This window comes from Vigna umbellata, chromosome 2, assembly GCF_029865625.1.
Source record: "Vigna umbellata cultivar VRB3 chromosome 2, Vumbellata_1.0, whole genome shotgun sequence".
NCBI classification, from domain to species: domain Eukaryota; kingdom Viridiplantae; phylum Streptophyta; class Magnoliopsida; order Fabales; family Fabaceae; genus Vigna; species Vigna umbellata.
Genome location: NC_142166.1, coordinates 27,648,828 through 27,662,697, shown reverse-complemented (window position 1 = coordinate 27,662,697; position 13,870 = coordinate 27,648,828). Strand labels below are relative to the sequence as shown.

At 41.0% G+C, this 13,870-nt stretch overlaps 1 protein-coding gene across 1 annotated transcript; it reads left to right on the top strand.

Annotated features, from left to right (window-relative positions):
* The first annotated feature begins 564 nt into the window (after positions 1–564).
* LOC148203721 (uncharacterized) lies at positions 565–10,338 on the top strand. The gene is made up of 5 exons (XM_088107729.1): positions 565–1,918; positions 2,234–2,673; positions 2,772–3,015; positions 9,715–9,912; positions 10,271–10,338. Exons 1-5 carry the CDS (start codon positions 565–567, stop codon positions 10,336–10,338), a joined length of 2,304 nt encoding a protein of 767 aa, XP_087963855.1.
* The last annotated feature ends 3,532 nt before the right edge of the window (positions 10,339–13,870 follow it).

Below are 13,870 nucleotides of genomic sequence, written 5' to 3'. Positions count from 1 at the left end.
ACTTCGTTTCAGGGGGTAACTAGTAATGTCGATGGGGCAAAGGATAAACTCGAGAGCCTAGAGGCAAGATTGAGGGCTGTGGAGGGGTATGAAAGTTATGGATTTGGGGATGTTTCTAGATTGAGCTTGGTTCCTGGCGTCAAAATTGCACATAAGTTCAAGGCGCCAGATTTTGAGAAGTATAAGGGAAAGACATGCCCAAAGAGCCATCTAACCATGTTTTGCAGAAAGATGGCTGCATATGCTTATGATGAGCAGCTGCTCATCCATGTTTTTCAAGATAGTTTGGCTGGAGTGACGTTAAACTGGTATACCCATTTGGAGCCGACTCGAATTCGTTGTTGGGCAGACTTGGCTGATGCTTTTGTGAAGCAGTACATATACAATACACATGTCGCGCCAGATCGTTTACAGCTGCAAAACATGTCGAAGAAAGACAACGAAACTTTTAAGGAGTATGCTCAGCGGTGGAGGGAATTGGCTGCACAAGTTGAGCCGCCTTTGTATGATAAAGAAATGGTGGCAATGTTTGTAAATACGCTCCAACCACCATTTTATGAACATATGGTGGGAAATGTATCTTCAAATTTCGCCGATATCATCGTGATAGGCGAGCGAATAGAGATCGGGTTGAAAAATGGGAAGATTGCATATGGCTCGTCGGCGGGTGCAAACTCCAAAAAACCCAATTTCAACTCAGGGAAAAGAAAGGAGGGAGATGTGCATGCAGCATCTGCAACCCCCGTGTGGAGAGGTCAGGCTCCCACTCATAACTATCGACCATACTGGGGTCAACATCCACATGCAGCTAACGCGTCATTTGGTCATCAAATTAGGCCTCAACAACAACCGGGATACTATCAACCACAATACATCCCGACGAATAATTGGAGGGGAGGGGCAAATGTAGGTTCCAATATGAATGTGGGTCCAAATGCTTATCCAAGAAGGAACCAAGAAAGAAATTATGTTAACTTTACCCCAATTCCTACAACTTATACGGAATTATTGCCTCATCTTATCAAACAAGGTTTAGTTGTTGTTTGTCCCCTGAAGCCTTTGCAGCCTCCGTATCCAAGAGGTTATGATGCAGATGCAAAGTGTAGTTATCATGGAGGGGCCGCTGGTCATTCCACTGAGAGGTGTCTGGCTTTCAAGCATAAAGTACAGACTCTAATTGATTCCGGGTGGTTAAAGTTCCAAGAGGATAAGCCTAGTGTCGAGTCCAATCCTTTATCTGGGCATGGAAGTGCTTCGACGAATGCTGTCGAAGTGAAAGAGCATGAGCTGGTGAGAAATGTGAAAGAAGTCAAGAGCTCTAGGAGGTTTATTTTGGAGGCATTGCTGAAAGTGGGTAACTTGAAGGGTGATTATGATGAGAGTATGGCATGCGCGCTCCACCCAGAGGCTGAGCACTCTATTGAGGAGTGTGTTGAATTTGAAGAAATTCTGCAAGACCTGCTAGATCGTGGTCTGATGCAAGTATGTTACAAGAGGGAGGAGGGAGATGTATTTGCACAGACTGGTGATGAATCCGGTATGATTTTACCAGAACCATTAGTGATTCGTTTCACTAAGACTACTTCTATCCCACCAACTCAAGGAAGGTCGCCTGTAGTTATCCATGTACCAGCCCCTTTTCCTTACAAGAACGAAAAAGCCGTCCCATGGAGATATGGGACGCATGCGTCAGGCGAAACGCAAAGCGTCGACCCTGTCGTCAAAAACATATCAGGAATAGGGGGAATGACTAGGAGTGGTCGAATTTTCACATCACCAGAGTTGGCTCGAGAAAGGGTTAATGATAGGGAAGCAACGATGGCCGCGAAGGCAAAAGAGTTCTTAAAGGGGAAGGGTGCACAGACAGAGGAAATCCCCGACAAGGAAGAGAGGAGAGAAGTTTCTGAAGAGGAGGCTTGCGAATTTTTAAAATTCATACAACAAAGTGAATATAAGGTGGTGGAACAGTTAAATCGTATGCATGCTCGTATATCCTTGTTAGACTTGCTCATGCATTCGGCATCACATAGAAAGTTGCTAATGAAGATACTCAGTGAGGCTCATGTGGAGCAAGGTATTTCGTTGAATAAATTCGAAGGTATTGTTGGCAATATTGTTGCTAATAATTATCTCACTTTTACGGATGATGAGATACCAGCTGAGGGAAGAGGGCATAACAAGGCTCTTCACGTCTCTGTGAAATGCCTGGATCATGTTATTGCGCGTGTTTTAGTGGACAATGGGTCCTCCTTGAATGTCATGCCGAAAGCAACTCTGGAAAAGCTACCTTGCGAAGGAATGCATATGAGGCCTAGTTCAATGATTGTGAGGGCGTTTGATGGTAGTAAAAGAGAAGTGATGGGAGAGGTGGAATTACCAATGCAAGTTGGCCCATGTGTTTTTCAAATAACGTTCCAAGTTATGGATATCCTGCCAGCTTATAGTTGTCTGTTGGGGCGCCCATGGATTCATTCGGCGGGAGTTGTGCCTTCTACACTACACCAGAAGTTGAAGTATGTGATAGGACATAAGCTGGTGATAGTATCAGGAGAAGAGGATCTTCTTGTGAGTGGGCCATCATCCACGCGCTACATTGAGGCGGCTGAAGAAGCTCTCGAGACAACCTTCCAATCGTTGGAAATTGTGGGAAATGCTTGTGTGGAACCGTTTCCAGTAAATCCTCGTCTATCATGTGCTTCTATTATGATGGCCAAGATTATGCTAAAAGAGGGCTATATATATATAGGGAAGGTTTGGGTAAATATCGGCAGGGGCGAGCATTCCCTCTAGAAATCGTTGAAAACAAGAACAGATATGGCTTGGGGTATAAACCTACCAAGGAAGACAGGAAAAGAGTGATTGAAGAAAGAAAAGAGCGCAGTCTGGCCCGTGCAGAAAGACGCGGGCCCAGAGAGAGCAAAATTCACATTGTTGACATCAAGGAAAGTTTCCGCAGTGCTGGGTGGATCAACACTGGTCAGATAGCAGCGGTGGAGGATGAAGAAAGGCCTCAAAGTTCGAGCTTTGTGTGGGCTTGCTCCCCTGATACTCAACTCAACAATTGGGAAACACTGGATTTACCTGTGATGCTTAATGTGAACAAAATGTAATAGTTTTAATTAAGCTTATAGTTTCGATTGGGGCTTTAGAACTGAGGTTTCGCGGATTTATTCTTTTTACTTTTCACTCAGCGTGATAATAAAGTTGCATTTCATCATCATTTGGCATTTTTCTTTGTTTATCTTATTTATTTATACTTTTTCATAAATTTAAATGATGCAGATGTGACAATGATTGTTTTGAAAATAATGATATCAATGTTCCTAATTTTGAGCACCCTATCAATAATACGGAAGATGATTTCGAAGATGATGTAGAAGAACCCTCTCCAGAATTGTTGAGATTAGTGGAACAAGAATCTAAGGAGATAAAACCCCATCAGGAGGAGATTGAAATACTCAACTTGGGAGAGAAGGATGAGATAAAGGAAGTGAAAATCGGTACTAGTATGAAAACGGAAGTGAGGGAAAGATTGCGTGCCCTGTTGAAGGAGTTTAAAGATGTATTCGCGTGGTCTTACAATGACATGCCGGGTCTAGATACCGATATTGTGCAGCATAGGCTCCCACTCAAGCCAGAATGCCCTCCAGTCAAGCAAAAACTAAGAAGAATGAAGCCGGAAATGTCACTAAAAATTAAAGAGGAGGTCCAAAAGCAATTTGACGCAGGATTTTTGGCTGTGGCAAGATACCCACAATGGGTAGCGAATGTGGTACCAGTGCCTAAGAAGGATGGGAAAGTTCGGATGTGTGTTGACTATCGTGATTTGAATCGTGCAAGTCCGAAGGATAATTTCCCGTTACCACACATCGATACTCTGGTTGATAATACGACCAAATTTTCGTTATTTTCGTTCATGGATGGATTCTCGGGATATAATCAAATTAAAATGGCACCGGAAGATATGGAAAAAATGACCTTTATCACGTTGTGGGGAACATTCTGCTATAAGGTTATGTCTTTCGGACTCAAGAATGCTGGGGCAACATACCAAAGGGCAATGGTGACACTTTTTCATGATATGATGCATAAGGAAATTGAAGTTTATGTGGATGACATGATTGCAAAGTCTGAATCAGAAGAGGAGCATATTTTCAATCTAAGGAAATTATTTGAGAGAGTGAGAAAGTACAAACTCAGATTAAATCCTGCCAAATGCACGTTTGGAGTAAAGTCTGGAAAATTGTTGGGCTTCATTGTCAGTCAAAGAGGGATAGAAGTTGATCCGGACAAAGTAAGAGCGATAACGGAAATGCCTGCGCCCAGAACAGAAAAGGAGGTTCGAGGTTTTTTGGGAAGATTGAATTACATTGCTAGGTTCATCTCCCAATTAACTGATACTTGTGAACCAATGTTCAAGTTACTACGGAAAAACCAGGCCGTAGTCTGGAATGAAGATTGTCAAGTTGCTTTTGAAAAAGTCAAACAATACCTGCAAGACCCTCCTGTATTGCGTCCACCTATGCCAGGAAGGCCGCTCATTTTGTATTTGACCGTATTGGATAATTCAATGGGTTGTGTATTGGGTCAGCATGATGAAGACGGGAAAAGAGAGCATGCTATATATTACTTGAGCAAAAGATTCACAGATTGCGAACAACGATATTCGTCGTTAGAACGAACTTGTTGTGCACTGGCGTGGGCTACTCATCGTCTAAGGCAATACATGTTGAGCCACTCTACTTGGTTGATATCCAAGATGGATCCTATCAAGTATATTTTTGAAAAGTCTGCTCTCACTGGAAGGATAGCTCGATGGCAGATGCTATTACCGGAGTATGACATTGTATATGTTACTCAGAAATCTATCAAGGGTAGCGCTTTAGCGGAATATTTAGCCCATCAGCCCATTAATGATTATCAGCCAATGCAACCTGAATTTCCTGATGAAGATATCATGGCTTTATTTGCTGAGAACAAAGAGGACAAAGATGAAAAAGCCTGGACGGTATTATTCGATGGGGCCTCGAATGTAATGGGGCATGGAATAGGGGCAGTGCTTATCTCTCCTAAGAATCAATACATTCCAATGACGACAAGGTTGTGTTTTAATTGCACGAATAATATCGCAGAATATGAAGCCTGTGCCATGGGTATTCGAGCAGCAATAGAGTCTAAAGCAAAAATTCTGGATGTATATGGAGATTCAGCTTTGGTCATCCATCAATTGAAGGGAGAATGGGAGACTAGGGATACTAAATTAATTCCATACCAAGCTTACATCAAGGGATTAATTGAGTATTTCGATTCCATCACGTTTAATCATATACCGCGAGAAGATAATCAATTAGCAGACGCATTGGCTACTTTGTCATCGATGTTTGAAGTTGATCAAGATGCAGAATTGCCAATGATTGAAATGAAGAGTCATGCGAAGCCAGCGTACTGTCATTTCATCGAAGAAGAGGTAGATGGTAAACCTTGGTACTTTGATATCAAGCATTATCTTAGAACCCGAGAATATCCAGAGAAGGCATCAGAAAACGATAAAAGGGCGTTAAGGAGGTTGGTTGGCAGTTTCATTTTGAGTGGGGATATTCTATATAAGAGGAATCATGATATGGTTCTCCTTAGATGCGTAGATGCAAAAGAAGCCGAGCTGATACTAAAAGAAGTGCACGAGGGTACATTTGGCACGCACATGAATGGGCACTCAATGGCCAGGAAGATACTGAGAGCGGGGTATTTTTGGTTGACTATGGAAAATGATTGTTGTACACATGTGAGAAAGTGTGAGAAATGCCAGGTATACGCAAGTAATATCAATGTTCCACCCACGACCTTGAACGTGTTGTCTGCACCATGGCCCTTTTCGATGTGGGGAATAGATGTCATCGGAGCTATAGAGCCAAAGGCGTCAAATGGACACCGTTTCATATTAGTCGCAATCGACTACTTCACCAAGTGGGTTGAGGCCGCTTCTTATGCTAATGTGACCAGAAAGGTGGTGACCAAGTTCATAAAAAGGGAGTTGATTTGCAGATACGGGCTCCCTAACAGGATCATCACTGATAATGCCACTAACTTGAACAACCAGATGATGACAGAGTTATGTGAGGAGTTCAAAATTCATCATCTTAATTCTTCTCCTTATCGTCCAAAGATGAATGGGGCAGTAGAGGCTGCTAACAAAAATATCAAGAAGATTGTGCAGAAGATGGTGGTCACGTATAAGGATTGGCATGAAATGCTTCCTTTTGCTTTACATGGTTATCGCACTTCGGTACGAACATCGACTGGGGCAACGCCTTTCTCGCTTGTATATGGAATGGAAGCAGTACTTCCGTTTGAAGTGGAAATTCCGTCCTTACGAGTTTTAATGGAAACCCAATTAGAAGAGGCGGAGTGGGTTCAAGCTCGTTTCGACCAGCTCAATCTCATCGATGAAAAGAGACTAACAGCAGTATGCCATGGACAATTGTATCAAAGAAGAATGAAGAAGGCATTTGACAAAAAAGTACACCCAAGAGAATTTCATGAAGGTGAGCTGGTGTTGAAGAAGATTCTACCCATACAAAAGGATCATAGAGGCAAATGGACTCCAAATTATGAAGGGCCATTTGTAGTGAAGAAAGCATTTTCTGGTGGGGCACTAATTCTCACGAGAATGGACGGAGAGGAGTTACCATTGCCAGTTAATTCTGATGCAGTAAAAAAGTTTTACGCATGATGATTCCGTGATAGTGGTTGCTATTAAAGGGATGTTGATATTGTCTTTAACGCTTATTGTACTCTGTGTTTTATTCACTAAATAAATTTCACATGAGTTCATTCATATTTTGGTTGTTTGCATTCCATCTGAAATATTGCATGTCACGCTGAGCTGTTAAGTAGTAAAGGGGAAATGAAAACGAAAATAAGTAAACGCGTGTTGATAAAAGCATCACAGTATATCAGGTTGGCAAGCTCGGTCCTGGAGGATGTCGAAAAGGAAAAACGAAAAAAAAGGTGAAAAGAAAAAAAAGGGGTTACATGTTGAGTTTGTTGTTAATAAAGTTGTCAAGGACATAGTATTTTTCGAAAAAAAAAAAGTTTTGAAAAATATCGTTGGTGAGTACTTCCCTGATTCAAGGTTTTGGGAGTAACCGGTGTTCTTTTCTTGATAAAGCATCTGCATTCACATTACTTGAACCCTAATTTTTGTTTCCCACAAGATGAAGGATTTCGCCGCCTAATATTGGGGCAGTTTTCATTATGTTACATATCACCGATAATCCGTTGATCAGGGAGATATATATATATATATATAAAAAAAAAAAAAAAAGAAAAAGAGGGAAAACAAAGCAAAGGAAAAATGAAGTGGATGTGTCAAACACTACATAGTTTTGTTTCAGGTTTAAGTTCAAGAGAAAATCAGACAAACAAGATTCAGAGTGACGTGTGGCCATTTTTCGTTATCCAATCGTCAAAAGCAGTTCATCCAATTGCACCCCTTTTGAGCCAAAATTCATAATTGTTTTCATCACCCTAGACAATAATTATTAGCATATCGACGTCAACTTAAAAAGATACATCATAAGCATCCAAAGTTGAGGGGGAAATCTCTAAAAGGAAGAAAGAAAAACAAAACAAAAATAAAAAGGAAAATATCATAAAGGACCACAGCAGGGGCAACAAAAAAAAAATGAAGAAAAAAAAACAACAATAAAGGATGCCTGAAGTTCAAATCTCTAAAGACAGTTGACTGGGCACCTTGCAAATGATTCTTGTTTAAAGACTTTAACCGTCAAACACTTATTTGGGCCTTCATTATCCTTTCTTTCAAAAACCCTTTGACCTTTAGCCACGGTACAAGCCAATAAAAGTCCACGCTGACTGAAAAATGTTTGTCCTAATCTTTCTCACGAATTTAACTTGGAAACAGAATGATGTGGTGAACGACGCATTCAGTTTAAAAAAAAAAAAAAAAAAAAAAGGTCTCCCTGTCAATCGAAGATCGTCCAATTTGGGGGGAATCCTTCATATACAAATCTTTTCACTTTTCCAAAGCATACTTATTGTACAAAATTGGGGCAATATGGGAGCCCAACATGTTAATAGCACTTTCCCCCAAATAAGGGACACGCATACGTTAATACTTGCTCACAGAAAATCATTATTCATCTGCTTTTCATAACCATTCTTCCACATCCTACAGGGTTCAAGTTAATTTGGATTGCAAAAAGCGATAAAAAGAATTTTAAACTCAGGGTTACACTTTCTTCCTGCTCATCAAAGGGTTTTATACATATCAACGTTGTTTTTAAGGAATGCGTTTTGAACGTACATCGTGTTTGATGACAATATTAACAATGGATTCCAAGCATGGAGCTTTCAAAAAAAAAAAAAAATGATGATGATGAAAAGCGAGAGTAAAAGAAAAGAACAAAATGAAAGTCTCATGCATCTAGGCATTCATGCACCATCATGACATAACATCATCTCAGAGGAAGCAAGGAGAATTGTTTGCAAAATCTTCATGTTTAACTCGGCATTTATCAACTTTTCAAAGCTACAAATCAAGGTTTTAATTTTCTGTTATCGGCCCTCTGCATGGCAAGGGTCGGATTTAAATTTCTGTTCTGTGAGTTTGGCCCTCTACGAGGCAATGGTCAAATCCAGGTTTTAATTTTCTGTTATCGACCCTCTGCATGGCAATGGTCGGATTTAAATTTCTGTTCTGTGAGTTTGGCCCTCTGCGAGGCAATGGTCAAATCCAGGTTTTAATTTTCTGTTATCGACCTTCTGCATGGCAATGGTCGGATTTAAATTTCTGTTCTGTGAGTTTGGCCCTCTGCGAGGCAATGGTCAAATCCAGGTTTTAATTTTCTGTTATCGACCTTCTGCATGGCAATGGTCGGATTTAAATTTCTGTTCTGTGAGTTTGGCCCTCTGCGAGGCAATGGTCAAATCCAGGTTTTAATTTTCTGTTATCGACCCTCTGCATGGCAATGGTCGGATTTAAATTTCTGTTCTGTGAGTTTGGCCCTCTGCGAGGCAATGGTCAAATCCAGGTTTTAATTTTCTGTTATTGACCCTCTGCATGGCAATGGTCGGATTTAAATTTCAGTTCTGTGAGTTTGGCCCTCTGCGAGGCAATGGTCAAATCCAGGTTTTAGTTTTTGTTACTGATACTTTACTTGACATTGGTCGTTTGGTATCGTGACTTGAATCATTTTGTTCGTTTTCTTTCATGATTGAAACTCGGACAAAATTAGTGTTTTTATCTTTACTTAGCTTTACTTAAATAATACGAAAAGATTAAATTTTCATATTATTTAGTAATATCTAAGTAAAGAGGGGCAGCTGTCAACACTCAATTTTGTCCGGGTTGTAAAAGATTGTTTTTATTGGTTATTTATTATTTTCCTTTTATTTTATTTTACCTTTTTGTTTTATTCTATTTTTATGTATTTAGATCTTTGCTTTTAATTCAATTTCTATTTTATTTCGTATTTTCAATTTGTTTTAATAGAGTTAATTAATCAAAATAATTAAAAAATTGAAAAATAAAATTAAAAATAATTAAAAAATAAAATAAAATTGAAATAAAAAAATAAAAAAAATAAAAAAAAAACGTGGAAAAGGGGGAGAGGATGAATGGGACGCGTGTCTGAAGGAGGGAGACAAGGTTGTTAGAAAGGATTTTTCTAAGATTTTTTTGGAAAAAAAAAGGGGGACCAGGTGGTTACGAGGAGGATTCCAAAGATTTTGGGGAGAGGATTGTTTTGGATCAGAGAGAGGAAAAGGGGAAAGGAGGGCACACGAGGAACCATCATCTGGAATCATCATCCAGAGTCAGCATTGGCACCGGCACCGGCGAGAAGAGATCACCGGCTACGCAGCGAACGATAGCAGCAGCCGTAGCAACAGGTAAGTCTCTGTTTCATTTGTACATCCAGACTCATCATGACCGCTTACTGCATAACTGCTTCTTATGCTTATTCCATCATGAATGCTTTTCCTCTGAACATCATGAGTTCCCTCATCACCAACCTCCCCTTCCATTCACTCTCTGTTTCACCACGTTCCCTCTCTCCTTCCTAACTCTCACGCTCACGGCCAATCTCAACAAACCAAATCCAAAACCCATCGCACAATCCAAGAATGAAGGGATGAGCTGGAGCGATGGCCGACGATGGTCTCGGCGGTGAAAGGCGGAGAGCTCGACGAAGAAGAGGCAGCCCGCATGTTTGAACTGGCGGAGACGAACCCCTCCCTGGTTTGCCAGTATCGGAGAGTGCAGACAAGAGCAAGGAAGTAGTGGCGCGGTATGGCGCGGCGTGGCGCGGTGGATAGATCGAGAGAGACGACGGCATGGTAGCTGGTCCGTAGAGGCAGTGATACGGTGGCCACCTTCGTTGCGGTGGCTAGTCTGGTCCGCGGTGGTCAATCGGAAGAAGACGTGGTCGTTGAGTGACAGAAGTGAGTGTCTCTGAACCCTTTTGATCAGAGAGAAGGAAGCATTGGCCTCATTTGAGAGGAGCAGCATGAGGAGTGAATGAGAGTGGGAAGGTAGAACCCCTAGGAAATTCTAGGTTAGAAACCATTCAATTGGGCCAGGCCCAAAATCGAGCGTACGTCCAGGAACCTTTGGCTTTTTTTGAACGTTCGTCATCCAGCCACATCTTCCCAACGAACGCTCGTCCATAACGAACGTTCGTCATCCAGCCTCATCTTCCCAACGAACGCTCGTCTCAAACGAGCGCTCGTCATTCGGTCTCCACTTCCCACATCTTCCCAACGAACGCTCGTCCATAAAGAGCGTTCGTCATCCAGCCTCATCTTCACAACGAACGCTCGTCCCAAACGAGCCCTCGTCATTCGGTCTCAGCTTCCCACATCTTCCCAACGAACGCTCGTCCATAACGAGCGTTCGTCATCCAGCCACATTTCCCCAACGAATGCTCGTCCATAACGAGCGTTCGTCATCCAGCCACATCTTCCCAAAGAACGCTCGTCCATAACGAGCGTTCGTCATCCAGCCACATCTTCCCAACGAACGCTCGTCCATAACGAGCGTTCGTCATCCAACCTCATTTTCCCAACGAACGCTAGTCCCAAACGAGCGCTCGTCATTCGTTCGTCATCCAACCTCATTTTCCCAACGAACGCTCGTCCCAAACGAGCGCTCGTCATTCGGCCTCCACTTCCCACAGCTTCCCAACGAACGCTCTTCCATAACGAGCGTTCGTTATCCCACCTCATCTACCCAAAGAGCGCTCGTCGACTAGCCTCCTCTTCTTAGCGTCCGTTCGTCACATCATCCAATGAACGCTCGTCATCTACCTTACTGTACTCAACGTACGTTCGTCGTATCACCCAACGAACGCTCGTCATTCAGTCTATTTTTCTCAACGTACGTTCGTCACCTCTCCACAACGAGCGCTCGTGACTCTGAATCTTTTCCTAACGTACGTTCGGCCTTTACCACGGACCGTTCGTTATCCAAGCTTTTAGACTGACCGTTCGACATTATATTATTTTTAATTTGGTACCCCTATTTTTATTATTATTTAATTATTCATTTGTCTTTTTATTTATCTTATTTCATTTCATTTTTATTTTATTACTTTATCTTATTTATTTCTTTTAAATATCCAATTATTTCAAAATATATATATATAATAATTTTACTTATATACATATATAAAATAGAAAATTACAAAAATTTGTTTTAAAGGTTAAGCACACGTGTGACCGCTCGCGTCGTCCTTGTGCTAAAAACCTTTTCTTCTTCTCTAAATAAATTTACAAAAATTTGTTTTAAAGGTTAAGCACACGTGTGACCGCTCGCGTCGTCCTTGTGCTAAAAACCTTTTCTTCTTCTCTAAATAAATTTACAAAAAAAATAGTTTTGAAGGTTAAGCACACTTGTGACCGCTCGCGTCGTCCTTGTGCTAAAAACCTTTTCTTCTTCTTTAAATAAATTTACAAAAGAAATAGTTTTGAAGGTTAAGCACACGTGTGACCGCTCGCGTCGTCCTTGTGCTAAAAACCTTTTCTTCTTCTTTAAATAAATTTACAAAAGAAATACGTTTTGAAGGTTAAGCACACGTGTGACCGCTCGCGTCGTCCTTGTGCTAAAAACCTTTTCTTAAATAAAATTTCAAAAAAATACGTTTAAAAGTTGAACACTCGTGTGATCGTTCGCATCGTCCTAGTGTTCAATACTTTTCTCTCTTATTTACGTAATATTAAACGAGGGTACGAGTGCTCGTGCGATCGTCCGCATCAGCCTAGCACTCAATACTCTCAAGTCTTCCTAAATAAGTAAATAACGGTATGAGTGCTCGTGTGATCGTCCGCATCGTCTTAGTGCTTAATATCGTTATTTCTCTTTTTTTTAAAAAAAAAAGATGATTAAAAATATTTAAATATCATTTTAAAGGTATGAGTACTCGTGCGACCGTTCGCGTTGGCCTAGTACTCATTACCTTCTTTTTCTCAAAAATATTAAAAAACATAAAATCTCCAAAAATTAAAAACATCTGCTTTTCCAAACAACAAACAATCTCTTAACTAGAACTACGTAACCCTGATTTCTCATTTTGAATGAGAATACGTAGGAGCAAGGTCAATCCTTGTCGCGCCCAAAAAACTAAAAAATATGTTTTGTTTATTTAGAATTTTATTTTAGGGGATAATTAAACATTTTAAAAACCGCATCATATCCGTGCATTTAGTTAAAGGTACTGCCTTAGGGCAGGCGTTGTGGGGTGCTAACACCTTCCCCACGCGTAACCGACTCCCGAACCCAATCTTTGGTTTTAGTGGACCGTGCTTTATCATTTTATGGTTTTTCCGTAGTTTTCCAAAATAAACTATGGTGGCGACTCCAAATCTCTTTTCAAAACCCGTTTCTTTATGGATCGTCGTCCCGTCGCGATTCCGGTTGCGACAGATGGCGACTCCACTGGGGACGTCTAGAGAGTCGAGCCATTTAATTAGATGCGCGAATTTGGTGTGGTTTTGCTTTGTATTTTTTTTTCCCTTTTCTCTATCTATGTGTGATATTTGGAATAACTGCAATAACTGTGGAATATTGAACCCTAGGGTAGACAATATGTTTATATCTGCCTGGGAATTTTTCTGGTTGTTTTGCAGGTGAGGGTTTGGGTGTGCATAATTTCCTCCTTTCACACACACTTTTGGCATATCACGAGTGGGGCCCTATACCCGGGTCTGAGCGTAGCTTAGAATTAGAGGAGTTGTGTAGCGGTGTCACTCTGGGATGTACTTCCTGTTTGGCTATCGTGAGAACTCCAGCTAGAGTCTGTTCTCTTCATATGTGTTTTCACACCTAGTTGATTACTCGACTGTTGTGGAGATGCTTTGAAGGGGACCATAGCTCTAGTGACCTTTGACCTTTAGGTTCAGGAAATCATCCTTGTGAGATTGCATATACTTGACCTTGAACTCAAAGCAATGAACCTTTGGTAGGGCACGATGGGAGGAATATATGCTTCTGTAACCCTCACGCTGTTCGTTTTTTTTATGATATTACATTTCATACCATGCATGTGTTTTGTTTTGTCATGTTATTTTATTATTATGCATCATATTCATACATCATTTAGTAACATGTTAATTTTAAGGGAAATCACAGGTACCTACTTGACTTCATACGAGATGGATGTTAACACAAGATCCGATGCTACACGGCATACCGACTCTTCCGATTTAAGAAAGAAATATAGTCTAAGGACTCATGTTGGAAATTTGACCGGGCTGATAAACTTGGGCAAAAGGCTTAAGACTATAAAGAGAGAAACCTTTCAGAGAAGATATGGAAATTTGTTGAATTTAATGGAGGTTGAAGTACAAATAC